This window comes from Erithacus rubecula, assembly GCF_903797595.1.
Source record: "Erithacus rubecula genome assembly, chromosome: 10".
Classification (NCBI taxonomy): domain Eukaryota; kingdom Metazoa; phylum Chordata; class Aves; order Passeriformes; family Muscicapidae; genus Erithacus; species Erithacus rubecula.
The window spans coordinates 22,260,748-22,276,769 of NC_136662.1; the positions used below are offsets into that span (position 1 = coordinate 22,260,748).

The 16,022-nt window shown below is 41.2% G+C and overlaps 2 protein-coding genes and 1 long non-coding RNA gene across 5 annotated transcripts; 1 reads left to right on the forward strand and 2 right to left on the reverse strand.

Annotated features, from left to right (window-relative positions):
* Positions 1-605: 605 nt before the first annotated feature.
* CZIB (CXXC motif containing zinc binding protein) lies at positions 606-6,779 on the reverse strand. 3 transcript variants are annotated; one of them, XM_079313710.1, is made up of 8 exons: positions 6,628-6,779; positions 6,418-6,501; positions 6,277-6,362; positions 5,448-5,529; positions 4,944-4,975; positions 4,440-4,517; positions 1,711-1,776; positions 606-917 (listed from the first exon to the last, which is right to left on the reverse strand). In XM_079313710.1, the coding sequence occupies exons 2-8, from the start codon at positions 6,428-6,430 to the stop codon at positions 840-842; spliced, it is 435 nt and encodes a 144-aa protein (XP_079169836.1). In that variant the 5' UTR covers positions 6,431-6,501; positions 6,628-6,779; the 3' UTR covers positions 606-839. The 3 variants fall into 3 exon arrangements, with proteins under 3 accessions (XP_079169836.1, XP_079169835.1, XP_079169834.1); XM_079313709.1 differs by having other exon boundaries at positions 6,277-6,333; positions 6,628-6,778; XM_079313708.1 differs by having other exon boundaries at positions 6,624-6,773.
* A 634-nt stretch (positions 6,780-7,413) lies between these two features.
* Positions 7,414-9,146, reverse strand: MAGOH (mago homolog, exon junction complex subunit). Its single transcript, XM_079313711.1, has 5 exons — positions 8,988-9,146; positions 8,822-8,880; positions 8,595-8,705; positions 8,302-8,384; positions 7,414-7,700 (listed from the first exon to the last, which is right to left on the reverse strand). The coding sequence occupies exons 1-5, from the start codon at positions 9,094-9,096 to the stop codon at positions 7,601-7,603; spliced, it is 462 nt and encodes a 153-aa protein (XP_079169837.1). The 5' UTR covers positions 9,097-9,146; the 3' UTR covers positions 7,414-7,600.
* Positions 9,147-9,236: 90 nt separating this feature from the next.
* Positions 9,237-15,808, forward strand: LOC306805679. The gene is made up of 2 exons (XR_013775263.1): positions 9,237-9,328; positions 15,391-15,808. It is a non-coding gene; the product is annotated as an uncharacterized lncRNA (long non-coding RNA).
* The last annotated feature ends 214 nt before the right edge of the window (positions 15,809-16,022 follow it).

Genomic DNA, 16,022 nt, shown 5'->3' on the forward strand with positions numbered 1-16,022 from the left:
TGGAAATATGAAATAAAAGTGGTAGCAGGGGAGAGGCATGCTTTTCATATGTAAGCCTGAAGGCTTTGCTTCTGTAATGATACGCCTGTAATCCTAGCAAGATTGTGAGTGCACTTGCCAAGGAGTACCAAGTCTGTCTTCAGCTAGAAATGAGGTTTACTTAATGATAGATTTGGAAAGATAACTTGCTTTTCAGAGCATTGTAACTATGTAAATGTCATCAGCAGTGAAGCTTAGTGTTCATGGGAAACTCACCTCAGTCTTTACCTGAAGTGGCAGAAAGCTGCTTAAAGGTGCAGCTGTTCCCTTGAACAGTTAACACAGTACCTTTACTAATGCTTGTAGCCATTTCCTCATGATAGGAGTGGTGAGTGGGAAGATTTTATTTGATTATGTTAGAGAATCAAATGTGGGTACTTCCTGGTGACCAACTATGAAAACCTTTAAGGCTCTAAGTCGTCTAAGTAGTTCCTATATCCATTTATTGTAGCTAAGCTACAGTCCACCACAACAACTTAATTCCAAAACCCCACAGCATTAAGGACATAGCACAGTTCAGTCAATATGTACTATTTTCAGTTTGTACTGAGGCCATCTCCAAGTGCTCCATGGGAAATATTTTATTAGGGCATGCTGGCGACAGAAGGTACAACTCAGTGATATCGGTCAAAGGTTGAACTCGATCTTGGAGATCTTTTCCAACCTTAATGATTCTGTGAGCTTGGGTTTCCATTTCTGAAGTGCAGCCATGTAAAAAAGTAACTCCAAGGAAGCTGCATATGTGATGTTTGCAGCTCGTCCATCAATAACCATGTTATCATTTGTTTGGGGTATGAACTTCAGCATTTTACAAATTTATGGGTAACTTCATAGATTCCAACAGATGTCTTTGTTTTTTCATCATAGTCATTCCAATCCTGTAGGAAATAAGATTTCACAGCGTTAGTCACAGAGGACAGAATGCACACAGACTGGAATTCAAACAGGAACTAAACTTTACTCAAAGTTTGGGTCTTATATATCTGTAGATAAGTTAAATTTTAACAGATGAGAGTAGCAAGAGCACTAACCAGAAATTAAATGAGCTTCAGTCTCAGTGTTTATATATATATATATATTTACATATATATATACACAGCTGGGGTTTATTTTCTTATGTAGTCCCCAGCCTGTAGTGGACAAACAGCAGCCATGGCAGGTGAAAGGATTATCTATCATTTACAATACCCTAGTCAGGTGGGTAAGCAGACAGGCAGATCCCTGCCAAGTAGGATACCAGGGAACAGATTTGACCTTGAGATTCCTGCTCACAGCCAAGGAAGATTTGCAATGCTGGTGTCATTATCCTGCGCTTTGAAGGACAGTGTCTATATTACTTTTTAACCTCTCTGTGCACAGGACAATGGGCAGGGATCTTGCTAGAAAAATAAACTCACCACTTTAATAACCCCAGCCATTTAGTATTCCAGGTTCTTGCTCTCTGCAATTCCTGAGTGACTGAAATCTTTGTCAGCTGCTAAGTTAACAAATTGTTACTTCTAAAATGACACTGATAGTAATGGTAGTTGTTGATTCAGTTTCTCTCTCCAGCTGTGGCCTTCCTGTGGCTACAGGAAGACCAAAATCAGTCTAGGGTTTGTATTTTGGACTAATGACATGAGGAAAGCAAGCTAGATAAGTAGTTTTGCTAGTGAAACTAAGACAACATACCTTTTCTAACAAGTTTATGTCATTGAAAGGTGTGCCAGATTCTGCGCCTTCAGCAGCAAACCCTGCCTGGAAACACATTTGCAGAAAGTTTTTTAAATTACATTGTACTGACAAAATAATAAATATGATCATTTAAACATTTAAAGAAAGTAGCTCAGCACAAAAATGTATTGTATTTCTTTAAAATTATGTAGAAAGAATGGGAAGCTCTTTCCTAGTTAGGGTCAGTATAAGGTTGGGACCTGATTGTGCATTGGGAAAATTCAATCCAGGCAGCTAGAGTAAAATGAGGGAAACACTGTTCCTCTATTTTTCCCAGAAAAAAAAAAGTATTTCCAACTATTCTAGATAATGTTAAACCTTAGTTTTTAAGTATATGTAGCAGCATCCAATTACTACTAATAGCTTTGTGTTCAGTCCACACAGGCATAATGGCTTCATAATACACTGTAAGGAAAGTAGTGGAAAAGGTGGAAGGAAATTAATAGTTCTAGCTTGAATATTGTCAGAATCCAAGACACTCTAGAGAAGGAGCAGCTTGTATTGGATTTATGTACACAAGTGACAAGCAAGCTTTATGTGTAAGGAGGATCAGCTGGCTGAGTGAACAGATTAGTATCCCAAACTAGCATTTCACAGGGGACAGTTCTTCACTGCCATCTGTTTGCCAACAGCAAACACTGTTGCTGTTTTTAAAGAGTGGAGAAAGGACAGCTCTAGGAGGGTGCTCTGGTTTATCTTCTATAGGAACAGCTCTCACACTTTAGGCTTTACAGTTACCAAGCTGTACAGCAAGACTTACTAGTTTTAAAAGCATATTTAAAAATCCCAGCCACTTCTGTAGCATGCAGTAAGGTTTCTTATATTGCAAATTCTAACTACGGAATTTTATTAACAAATGGCTAAAAATCAAAGGTAGCTTCTTCCTGGTTTTCTGCACAGGACCTACACTTGCATTTTGGATAAGTAAGTCCCCATTTGTGCTAGTCAGACATTTAGCTCTAAGAATGTGCAAAGTAAGCCATGGGACTTTAAATGAACCAGAGTGTGGCAGATTAACAAATCTAACAGGAGAGGGATCTGCAGGGCACAGTGGCCTTTTGGTGACTGTAAGAAGCCTGTGTCAAGGGAACTGCTGGGGAGGAGAGGAAGATGAGCATCATGGGTCACAAACTGAGCTAAGTATAGAAGAAACACCAGAAAAATGAAAGAAATCCTGCTTTTGCCACCTGGACCCACTCACCAGCCATGTGACTGCAAGTGCAAACTTCTGCACTAGCTCTAAAAGGAGGGTTTATATCAGAGAAACAAAGGATAGTTTCTCCTCTCTAATACTCAAATATTTGGTGGTGGAGGATGGGGTTTTTTGGTTTTTTTTTTAAATTTAAATAAGACACGCAAGCATTAAGTCCCTTAAAATTTACTCCAGGTGTTGGTTATATTATGTGTACCAAAAAATACAGCAAAAATAGAGTGGTCACATCCCATGTTGAGTGCTAATCAAGAGCGAGATATAGGGCTATCCAGAAGCTAGGCTGGTTTGGATCTTGCCAAATATAAAGCAGTTGACAAAATTGTTCAGAACTGCAGAAGTCATTTGAGCATCAGAAAACTCTCGATTACTGCTTTAGGCATCCAAAAATTCACTGAAACACCTCTTCAGGGATTCAAGTACTCTCTAGTCAAGTGCACCAAACTCAGAATATTAAATTAAAATTTTTGTTACAGCTGTGAAGTCTTTGTTCTGTAGATAAAATTACAGCTAGGATGCAGAGCTATAAACATCTCCTACATTTTGTAGTCTTGCCATATTTTTCTTTAAGTGCAAGTTCCTAAGTCTGATTGCAAAGCTTTCAAGCAAGAATAAACTAATAACCATTCTGGAACACAGGAATAACCATTCATCAAAAAGATGGATTTCACTTAAATAAGGACCTCCCCCAGCACACTGCATTGGGGATTCTATTTATATCAAATTCCTTGTAGGATTGGCTTTTTTGGGCTGTTTCTTAGCACAACATCCCAGTCTGAGAGAAGGATAAGACAGGTTTATATTTGTCAGTCTATTTACACCTAATCCGACTGGAATAATGGGTTAAATATAGCAGGGAGTTAAGTGGCATAGAGCATGACCATGCACAAGAGATGAGTCACTCTGGTCCTGCAGAATCCTTTAACTCTGAACCTTGAGGTGTGCTTTGCACCAGCCTGTAGCTATCACTAATCTTGAGGCTTTGCTCAAGCTGCAAATGGAAAAATGCCAGTGTTCATTTTCTGTGGCTCTGGTGATGTCAACCCCAAAGAAAATCTGTTTGTTTTTCAGAAGACACACACTGAAATGTGTTCATAACCTGAGCCTGATGAGCTCTGTAATGCACCAAGGAGCAAGTGGTGCTCCATTTAATGCTGCACTTTCCCTTTGGTAAAGACTTCCTTTGGCAGTGAAGGCCTGTCAGATGAATTCAGATTAACAGTGAGTCACCTGTGAGGCACTTTCAGTATGATTCCAAGGTGTGCTTAGTTTTAGATTTTACTGGCACAGAATACCAGCTGTTCATGTTAGCTGTTTGGTTTTTTTCTTGAGTCAAATGAAGGAAAACAAGGAACTGTGCAAGGATGGGAATCTGGGAAGATCTAAGATGTTCCAGAACCATTTCAGATAGTGTGTATTTTATCACTGTAGAAGAAGTGCTTTTAAAAACAGAACTGAATCACAAATAAGGACTCACCTGTGGCTGAAAGTCAACTGGTTCCAGACCTCGGCATTCAAACTCCACAATTGTTTTGAATTTCTCACTGTCTTCAGCCTGTAATTGAGTAAGAAAACCATTAATTTCCATCTAATAGAGACAGTGACAAGTATTAAGGAATGGATTACTCTAAAGGCAAAACTGTCATCTCTGATGCCCCAGGGGATAGCAAAACTCTAGGGCTCATTTCATAGGTGGTCACCAACTAGAATTTCTTAATCTGCCATGAGGAATCCTTCAAAAGGAAACCTAGAGGAGCATTATATAATCACCTCTAATTTGGATATACAGTTCTGTGCTGGCTTTTGAAATGTATCAGATTATTCTACACTTGAGACTGTGCAGGAGTCTACAAGATAATTTCTGCCCACAGACAAGACCAGCGTTTTGTGTACTTGAAGGAAGATGACAAAGCAAAAACTCAAAATACTGTTAATACTTATTTATCTTTCACTTGTTACATGGAAGAGGAAACAAACTTACATTGTAAGGCTTGATTGTCTGACTTAAAATATCTAAAACAAAAAGAAAAAAGTACACAAATGAGTGGCACTATGTCTTCAGTTTATTCAGCACAAACCAAGCACCAGGATCTTCCTTCACAGCAATTTCCTTATACAAAGCAAAAGAAACAAAGTCAGCAAGCATTTCCTGCATCTGGTCTTCAAAAGGTAGAATTCAATTTTTCTCCCTTCTCCTGAGAAGTTTACACTGCACCATTTTTCCATACCAATGCCAAAAAGATTTGTATGTTTTTGTAAAGTAACACTACAGATGAGTTTTGTTCGTGCAGAAGCCTGGACTTCACCAGGAGGCCTTGCTGTCTCCCTGAACTTGGTATCCAGAATGTGCCTGTTGGGAACTCAAGCACCCGTGTACAAAGGAGGAAATCCCTGGTGGAAGCTCTTTACAAAGGTGTCAAGCAAAAATGGGGACTAAAAGATAAGCTGTGAAATGATGATGCCTGGTCAGTGTCCAAGCACATACCGATGGAGTTCTCCCTGGAGCACAGCTTGCACTTCTGCACCATGGTGGCGCTTCCTCGGCCGCCCTTCAGGGGAGCACTGTCCTAAAATCCATCACAAGAGAGACATCTTTAACCGGCTGAGCCACTGCAAACCTCTGCAAAGGTAAGGTAGCTTTTACAATGATCTTTAGCTTTCTAAAAATACTGCAACAAGGCAGCTTTTAACTACAGAGATTAACAATTTAACAAGCTGCGATTATCAAAGAATAATTCTGTTCTAGACTTTACATAGGGAATAACATATTTATGTTATTTATGTCTTATCCATATAGGCATGCTCTACTTTCTTCAAAATAACTTCTTACCATTAAGCTGTATGCAATGAAAAGGGATGATTATTGCTAAGAACAGACAAGTATTTCTGACAAATTTTATCCTGCTTTTTCAGCTTCCAAATGCTGATTAAGCATTTGCTTAAATCATCTTGATTTGCCTAACCTTATCCAAAAGGATTCCATCAGCATCGGAGAAATATGCTGCATGCGCAACCCAATTTTGATACCACTTCAAAAACTTTCTTTAAATTAAATTTTTACAGAGAAGTGTTTTATTAAAAAAAGGTGTACTACTTTCTTACCAACGGTCACCATTCAAATGGAATATGTCAATTAACAGTCTCCGAACATTTATTTTAATACGGAACGTGACAATTATCTAAATGCATATAGCTATTGAAAAACGATCTCATCTAGAAGGTAAAGTGTCACATCTTTGATGTGGATACCAGTGTAAGAGGCACGTTTGTGTTCTCATTTTTGCTCACAGGTATGTTACGAGGGGCACACGCACCATCAGCCGCAGGTACTGCCACTTTTCGGAGACTTCACCGCAGTTCCCACATTTCAGCTGGAGAACACAAATCGGAAGGTTGAAAGCTGTCAATAATCAGAGACATACGCCGCTCCCGGCCCCGGCCCCGCGGCCCCGCACCTTGAGGTACCATCGGAAGTCCTGGCCCTCGGCCCGCAGCCGGGTGATGTTCTCCAGCGTGGCGCGGAGCTGCAGCCCGATCCTCTGCAAGGCAAGCGGCGGAGCGGCGTTAGCTCGGCCCGGCCCGGCTCCCCCCAGCGCCATGGGGCTCCGGCCACAGCTCCCCTCACCCTCACGGCCCGCGGGGCTCCGGCCACAGCTTTCACCTACCCCCATGGCCGAGCGGATTCCGTGCAATTCCCTGCTCCCCGCGTGCCCTCAGCCAAGATGGCGGCTCCGCGCTCCCTGCCCGCCTGGGCCGGCGCGAAGCTGCGTCTGCCCTCAGCCAAGATGGCGGCCGCCACCGCCCCGCCGCGTGGGATGGCGGGAGGTGCCTGTGGGAAGGGGAGGGAGAGCGGGAGGCACTGGTGTTTTCAACATTACGCGTCAATTAACCGCGTTTTGTTTTTTAAACGCAGCGTCTTCATAGAGAACACAGATGTGTTAAGAGATAACAAAAGCGCGGTATGGTAGCACTGCCATGGGGTCCACCCTCAGGGCCTGTGGGAGACCCCTCAAAGTCTTTTAACTAATGCGGCACAACAGATCTGCTAGCCCAGAACAAAACGAAATACATTCCAGGTTGCTTTTCAGCTTCACTGCAGCTGAACAGGACGATCAGTGAAGATCCTGGATGGCTGCTGGGTGCCCTGTAGTTTGTCTCTGCTCTGGAGGCAAGCAGATAACCCCAGGCTGGGATGAAGGTGATGTGTGTCTGCTATAACCAGTTACCCTGTGCAGAGTCACATACTGTTCTTGTCCGCCCAACAGAACACTCAGCTCAAGATAGTAACAAAAGTCTGGCTTCACAGCTGGCAGAAGTTTCATTTCACAGAGACAGGCTTCATTCCTTTTTTTACTGCTGCGTAGAAAAGTACAGTGTGTGGGTGATACAAGTGAAGCGACACTCTGAATGCACTGTTATAAAAGTGTTAGAAGTCAGTCTCTCACCACAGCTTAAAAATTAAAAATGCGAATCTCACCCTTTTATTGAGTCCTTGACAGTTTGCAACAACAACAAAAACAACAATCAAAAAAATAATCTAAAGTACAAAAAGAATTCAGAAACAGTGAAGAACTGGAACAAGCTCCTCCCTTCCCATCCCTCCTGCTAACACTGCAATACAAACTTCAGTCTGTCTGATTAAATTGGCTTAATCTTGAAGTGGAGTCCAATAAGACTGAAGACGAGACATTTAAGGTCCTGAACCAGATAGTAGAACACTCTCAAGCCTTCTGGATCTCTTCAGCGCACAACAGGAGGAAGAAAGGGGGAAAGAAAAATATTAAGACTGATGCTCTTTGAGAACAGGTTGCAGAACTAATGTATTAAAAAACCCCAAGGTCTATATGAGGCTTTTAAAAGGTCATCTTAGACATTAACAGATTTGTTTAATTCTGCACTGATTGATTAAATATTCTGTACTCCAACTGTGAACATTTTAAGTCTTTAAAAATATGCATCAATATCATGAAAGCAAGTATCAACAAAACTTAGGATTTTAATCTTCTCCCCCCAAACAGTCAGTCTTTAAGGCTTAGGTGAAATACAGTTATCTCGCAGCAAAGGAATTGGTACAAACAGGCCAATGGCAGCTCAGACTCTGTATGTGTGTACCAGGGCTCCTACAGCAAGGTTTGCTCTCAGTCAGTTTGAGAACACAGCCTGGAGCGCCACAGTATAAAGGCATATGGCACATTGTGCTGCAACACAGAGCACTGGTGCCCCCAGGAGGTGATTCATATACTTTGAAACAATATAAAATACATGTACCAAATAGTCAGGAAGTTCTAATACAGATGAGTAAATAGAAACAAGGGCAGCATAAGAAGCACAGTACGTACTTGGACTGATTTACGTCAATGAGGGAACCAATTTTCGACGTGGTAAAGGAGATGTGCTCATCACCAATTACTATCTCGAGTTCCTGAAAATAAAAGGTTATAGGAACTCATTGTTTCATGGTACCAGTTACAGAAATACTTCAATACTGGTTTTACTGTTTTTTATTTTTATTACAAATTTCTATAACAAAAGATATCAAATGCAGCAGGTCTGTGGATCGTATTAGCATCCACAACTCCACTGCCATTGAGGCAAATTGAAGAGCAATTAGAAGAGACACAGTGCACCCTACCTGTCGGCCCACTCTGTCAGGAGGAGGCCACAGAGCATCATCTTCTTTTGTGATTTCACTGTCGTCGATTATTCTCTTCAGTTCCTCCATCACACTCTTGTGCACGTAAGCCTGGACACAGCATTCCAACAGAGGATTAAATACAACCCTGCCCACAAGAAAATGCAACCCCGAGCCCTGCCCAGTCTCCTTCGCTGGCCCATCGCCCTCAGCCGCGCTGCCCTCACCTCTTTCCGGATCATCACATCATTCTTGTAGTTGCTGTTGTTGGCGTAGCGCAGCTTACCTGTGGGGAGAGGCCGGGCATTAGAGCACGCTGGGGGTACCCGCGGCCCGCCAGCTCGCCCTCCGGCAGCACGCCCGCCTCCCCCGGGCCCCCCGCCCCGCTCTCACCGTCGGGCCGGAATTCGAACTCGAGGAATTCGTGTCCGAACTTCCCCTTGTGCCCCACGTAGTAGCGCAGGTAGAAATCGCTCGCCATGGCCGCGCTGCCGCCCGGCATGTACGTCAGGAGCGGGACCGGCGCGCGCCTTCCGGGCGAGCGGGGCGGGGCGGAGCGGCCGCGGGCGCCCCCTAGCGGGCGGCGGTGCGTGAGGGCTGCGTGTGAGGGGGGAGCTCGGGGCGGTCTTTGAGCGGGACAGCACCGGCGCCGGTCCCAGCCGGGATCCCGCCGGGACACAGCGGGGACACTGCCTAAAGCCACCTGGGGACGGCCCGTGGCGACACTTTGTCAGGTGAGGGGCCGCCCCACCTCCGCTCTTCCCAGGCCAGAGTCCCAGGCCCTCGGCGGGCGCCGTGAGGGAGCAGTTATTCACTTGTTACTAATAATAGAGTACTAGTGATATTTAGTCATGCTAATGAAAGAGATGGTTTGTACGTGGCCATTTGTGATGAGCACTGGTGGTTGCATTCAGTGCTACTACAGGAACTTCAGTCACATTTTATTATGCTGCACTCCTTCCAAGGTAGAAGGGGCCCACCAGGACCATCAGGTTTGTATTTCGATTAGATGGCCCACACAAGGATCAAACCCGCGACGTTGCCATTGTCAGCCCGGCACGCTGCTCACTGGGCTAGTCCCAGAGGGGGTGGTAACCCTTCCCCAGATGAGCCAATTCCAGAGGCATTTCTTGATCTCCTTTCTGCACACAGGGAACAAGCACAGTGTATTTATTATTTTAAGCAAAATGAACTGCAGGTGGACAAGTTTCTGTCTTCTGAAGCAGTTTGGTGCCTCACTGGGACTGGTGTGTTAAGATCCCTCATCACTGGTGGCCTGAGGTTTGAGAGTCAAGGGACTGGGGTGTAAATCCTGCCCTTTTCTGCTCTGGAAACTGCTGAAAGGAGATAGCCAGAGACACATCCTTTTGTAAAATATTCCCTTCTGCAGGAAAAATTCAGAAATGGGGTATCTTGTGCTCATCACTAGACACAGAATGGGGGAGGGTGATTTGTACTGTGGTGTTGGAAATGGATTTGCACTGATGAACGTGGTTTCATTTAGATGGTGCTGCCTCACATCCCGTTGCATCCCAGCTCCATTAGCTCTCTCCTTTCCTCAGTTACAGCAAGGCTAAGTCAGGCAATATTTACTCTTATTCATTGTTTTTCACATCTTTATGCTTAAATATTCTCAGTTGCATTCTGCATTCTTTAGAAATGTCCATTCTATAAAATATGTAAAAGTTGTCCCTTCAGTAGAAGAGACCTATTGATACAGAAATACCCAACCTGTTGCTTTATAGTATATGCAGGTACTGCAGATACTGCAAATTAAAACATAACCTTAAAAGATGTAACATTTGTATTTATATCAGCTGGAAGGATTTTTGGCAGGATTATTACCCCATTTATTTTGTGAACTTGGTTGCCCAATCTAAAAGTAATACCAAGTTACTGTCTGGTTTGTCCCCAAGTTTGGAGGTTTGGTTTTGTTTGGTTTGGGGATTTTTTGTGAGAGAATTATTGCCCTGTAATTGTCTAAATTGTTTATAAGCCTTTTCAGAAATATCAGTGCTAAATGTAAATTTATTTAAATTCCTGTATTGGAAGGAAGAGCAAATTGGCATAGGAGTTATCCCAAGAACCTGCATTGTAATTTGTTCTGGAAGTGTCAACTTCTTTGTGTTCTCTATATTAATTCTAACATATTTTATGAAACTATATTATAGGTGAGATAATTTTTTTCCCCTTGTGTATATTAGTTTTTTTGTCTAAGTAAAGTAAATGTCATGTCTGATGGTGATACAATGGGTAAAGAATTGCTGCCAGTGTTGTTTGGGTTATCTTGACACATTTGCAATCCAAACATGCTATATTTGAATCCATTGGCTCAAGTATGTGTTTGTGAAAGGCACAGATACGTGCACTGTAGTTCTTTGCGTTCTGCTTGAAAGCATGGATAAACAGTTGTTTTGCCTCTGAGGAAAATATCTCTATAAACACACATTTTGAACATTTTTTTACATATGATAGAAGGACTGTAATGTAACAGTGTGCATATGGAATCTTGATATTGGTACTGGTTTATAAGGAGTTTGAGTTAGTGGGTTTTTATTGTTTGGTTTTGAATAGGAGCAAAATTTACATGATTTCCTCCTCTTACCTATGGGGAGTAGGTGTCTGTGGGACTTGGAAAAATGGGAGAAATCAGATAAACATGTTCTGAATATTTCTATTTATTTGGGGTTTTTTCTCATGTCAATATAAAAGCAGATGGCTTGAATGAATCAACCCACTTTGGATCCATAATTTAATTTTGTTTTAGGATTGCAAGATTTGTGATTTTTTTCTTGAAATAGTTGTATTTCTGCTATTTTTTTCTCTTCACTAGAAATGTTGAACACTTTGGAGAACTGGGTGACAGATTTTTTTTCACAGATTGAAAATAAATCAGGTTGTTTTCTGGTATTTTTGCATGGCTGCAACTTGTGAAACCATGTTCCAAACACAGACAATTTTATTTAACTCTTTTTCCTTGTATCTGCAGAAGCTTTTATTATTACTGATTCCCCTGTCAAAGAAACTACTTTTGCTGAGGAAAGTTAAGACAATATAATCTCTGGAAGTTAAAAAATACCTGAGATATTTCTTTAAAATGTGTTCCACACCACTTAATGTGCTCCATGGCGTGGAACTTGACTTTGCACATAGATCCTTGTTCTGTCTGTGTTATTTCTTTCATTGCTGGGAAGAGAATTTTATTCTAGTTTTGAAGAATGTTAATTCCTTTTCCTCTGCATTGTGTGAGAGATAATGAGTATCCAAATCCAGCTGAGTCAGCAGTGTGTTGTGGCTGCTGAGAGACAAACTGGGGAATGCTGTGTTAACCCTAAACTTTGCATTTTAATGCACCATTTACGAGAGTTTGTATTTTGAAATTGCAATATGGATGAGTTTCATCTACTTGGTTAAAAATACACCTCTGTAAGAAGGAACATTTATTGTTTTGCTGCCAGGTAAAACAACCTTAAGACTCTGAGGTGAGGTTTTCCCCACAAGGCTGTGCTGCTGTGGCTGGTTATTGACTGAAAGGCTCTGTTTGCTCACAAGGCAGTTCTCACTGGAGATGACTTTGTAAACAAAAATGGGCTGTATTGACTTCTGTATTAGAAGAACCAAATCCTAGCATAGACTCCTCTGTGTAAAAGAGTGCCTGAAAAGCAGAAGGATTTGTGGAAATTAATAGAAAGCAGGACTGGAAAGGTCTGTCATTGTTGCCATGTTCATCCCCCTGGCCTCAGACAAGATCAGCTCTCCCATGTGAATATTTGTGTGTTTTAAGGAAGCTTTTTGGTTTTGATTGATTTTGATTCCTTGCTTTTTCTACAGATCATTTTTGTGTCAAATGCAAGTTTATAATGTAATTGACTTTGAAATTTAAAAAGTCAGCCCCCATCTGAATTTGCAGGGTTTGACAAGGCAGGAAGTTGGGATGCAGTGATGTATGGGAGCTGAGAAGAGTATCTGGGGCCCAGTACTGATGAATCCAACTTTTTTGAATTTATTTCCAGAAATAATTTAAGGAAAAAAAAAATACTACTTATTTGAATGGTTTAATTATTTTTCATGATAGAGCTGTGTCTTGAACTTACACAAAATAGGATTTGCTCTTATTTAAAAATAGATGTGTGTTAATTCTCACTTCAAAATTTTACAGAGATAGTTATGAGGGCTGACATGGGGGAGCTTGTCTCCAGTGGTTGCTTCTGAGGAAGAATCTGCACATTTAGACTGAAATTAGCCTTTGTGAATTGTCCTCTAAGTAGTTCCCCAAGAACTACATAAGACAGGGGTGTTTTATGTCACTGCATGTTTCAGGCTCCTCATTTTGACATTAATCAAGTGCTGTATTCCAGTCAGGTATTTCTGTGTAAACTGATTTTATTTAAACAGATTTGCCAAACTCTTTAAAGGTTTCCCTGGTGGCAGGGAGTCAACAAAGGTATTTATTTAGCCTTCAGCCCATGACCTTCCTATAGAGGTGGGTTATGTCTCTCTAAATGTGGAAATAAGAAAAGGAATGTTGGACATTTTACCTCCTTGATTGGAAGGACATCCTGGTTGTGCTGAACTGCTCCAGATACTTCAGACAAGGGCTACAAAGAAACTTCTCTTTGCTTCCATGTGGTCTTGCTTTATCTTCAATAAACATTGTTCTATTTTTTTCCTTTTATTTGAAATGCTTTACTAAGCTTGTTTGTTTGTCTGTTTTTAAATCCAAGCTCTGATAGAACCTTCTGACACACCAGATTTTCACAAGCTTTACAGAGGTGAGAGACCTGGGGCAGTGCTTTTATAACAGAAACTTAGATTTTATCTTTAGGCATGCTTATGCTGCTCTAAGTGGGCTCATGATCTCTGTTACACTTTGATAAAAAGTTAAATGGAATTGTGTTTATTTCTAACATTTTTACCTGTGGACTTTTAATTGGTTTTGCATTTCTTTTTTTTTTTTTTCTCTCATTCTTGTCATCAACTCTAAAACCCTCACTCTTCCAATGTATTGGATTCCAATATTCGAGTTTTTTCTTTTCCCTTATTCTATAAAGCAAGAAACTGGTGTAGTAGGTTGGGAAATCCAAGCATAAGGCTTCATTAGCAAAAAAGAGAAGCACCTCAGGCATATCTTCCTTGTTACAGAAGACTTCCTTGCTTGTCTCCTGCACACATCAGACTCCTCAATCTTCACAGTCATTTGAAAACTTTGTCAAGAAAAATACATTGCTTTTCTTTTACATAGATAATTGTGCCCTCGAGCAGGCTTTGATCTGGTGGATGCAAGAGTCCCATCCATTTCCTGTGCAATCCTTGTTTTTTAAAACCTTGTACAATTTTGAGGGATCTCAAGTGAGAAGCAAACCCTCAGCTTCCAAGAGAGCCCTTGCAGATAGACTTCATGCAAAGGTGATGTGCTGAATTCATTCAGGTTGCCATGACAACCCCCTTTTTTTTCTCTATGTAGAAAAAGATTGCTTCATCAGTAAATGTACCTTTCCAGAGTACCCCATGGCTTCTGTTCAGGGGGCTCATGGCTCTTAGAAGCAATAGATGGGCAGGCCCTGAAATTAGCAGCATACAGATCCTCGTTGCTCACTAATGCTCTTTATTTTTCAGCTCTGAGAAGCATTTAGTGTCTTCACCTCTTCCCTGGGGTTTTTGGCAGAAAGCTGCCCCCTCCTCACTGCATGAAGCCATATAATCTCAGATCCTGGGTTTTCAGCATTACTATTTTACAGCCAGGAGATACAATTCTCAGTCCTGGTGTTCTCCTGTCCTTCTCCCCTGATCTCAGAGAGTTCTTGGTCATCTTTTTCAAGGTTCTGTTTTGCTGTGCATAATGGCTCTCCTGCCCCTAGGAGCCATCAGATTGGTTCTGTTCCATGTTCATATCACTGGCAGTTTTTCAGTGATTTAAAAGTAAAAAAATAAGATAATGGAAACAACAAAGATTAAAAGGATGATACTGGCTCTAATACACTAATCTTCTTCCAGAAGCCAGGGAGTTATTTCTTAAAATAAAGTGATTTGTCTCTCTCAAGGAATTATTCCTGATTTCAGTCAGTCAGGATTACTGGGACTGTGAGTCCATCCTGTCAAACCATGGGGATGGTACACAAGCAGTTCCTTATTGACAGCATTTTAATAGAGTGGTGGATGCCAGCTTCAGGAATTAATGTATATATTTTTATATATTTCCACACAGGCAAATGCACTTGCATATGTTTTTTTCCTATGCCAAATAAAAGGCCTTGCCCACAGATGGCTCTTGGGATTAAAAGGATTGGAAATAATAACACATTTCTATTTTCAATGAATAAACCTATTTTACCATTATCCCAGGCAGCAGCATCCATCTGTTGAAAATTATTTGGGCATTGCTTCCACAAGAGAAATACTACAGGTAAAATTATGTTTAGACTGTCATTACATTAATTATGTCATTATCATTCTTTTACATTATGTTTTTATTTCACAGTGTTTCTAAAACATTTTGTGCAGAGAATCCAGTATATTTTCTAGAACTCATCACAGAAAAGGTTAACTTCAGATAATATATTTTGTGCTTCTGATTCTTTGAGAATAACATACAAAATAATGTCAGTATATAATCTTGGTGTTGCTGTACTAGACAAAATATTCCATTAACATAAATCACTTTAATGGTCTTCATTGTGCAGGTCATGAGCTGATGCTTATGTGTTGCAGGGCTGGTTTGGATGGGCAGTCAAATTCCAGCCTAAATATCCACTCCTATTCCAACCCCTGCTTGTGTGGTCTTTGTCCCTCATTTTAGGGCCATGTCACAGGACTCTGATGGTACCAACAGAATCTGCTCCTGTCTTGGATTTGGGGAAGATGTGCACAGTTTCCTGTCCTGTTGTGGCACAAACCTCTGATTTAGGATGAACAAAAAAGCTTAAATCACATCACCCAGTCACTTTGCATCCTGCAGTGAAATAAGAAAGGTCAGGCAGTAACTTTTCTTAAAAAAGAAGACTTCAGTAGAATGGATTTAGTTTATTTAATAGTAAAGAAAAGGTCATGGATTTTGTTCTTTTATCCTCACATAAATTGATTTTTTAAAGTTGAAGTTGGTTTATCAGCATTTGTGTTCTATTGCATTGTTACTTCAGTACTGGAGAAAAGGTCATCTTCTTGCTGGGTGTCTGCTATTCCATGGTTCATTAAAACTGCACTCTTTCTGCTGAAGCTGAATTTCTTTTCCTGCATTTTTTTTCCCTCTTTATTTCCCCCCTAACTTCACTTGTCCCAAGTGAACTCAGCTGTACCTGGGTAGTTTCTCCTGCAGCCTGGTATATCAAAGGTGCCTGCATAGGATTGTACCTATCTTATTTGGGTTATAGAAACATAAATGTCTTGGCTGTGCTGGCCTGATAAGCCATTTAGGTTCATGTGGACTTTTTC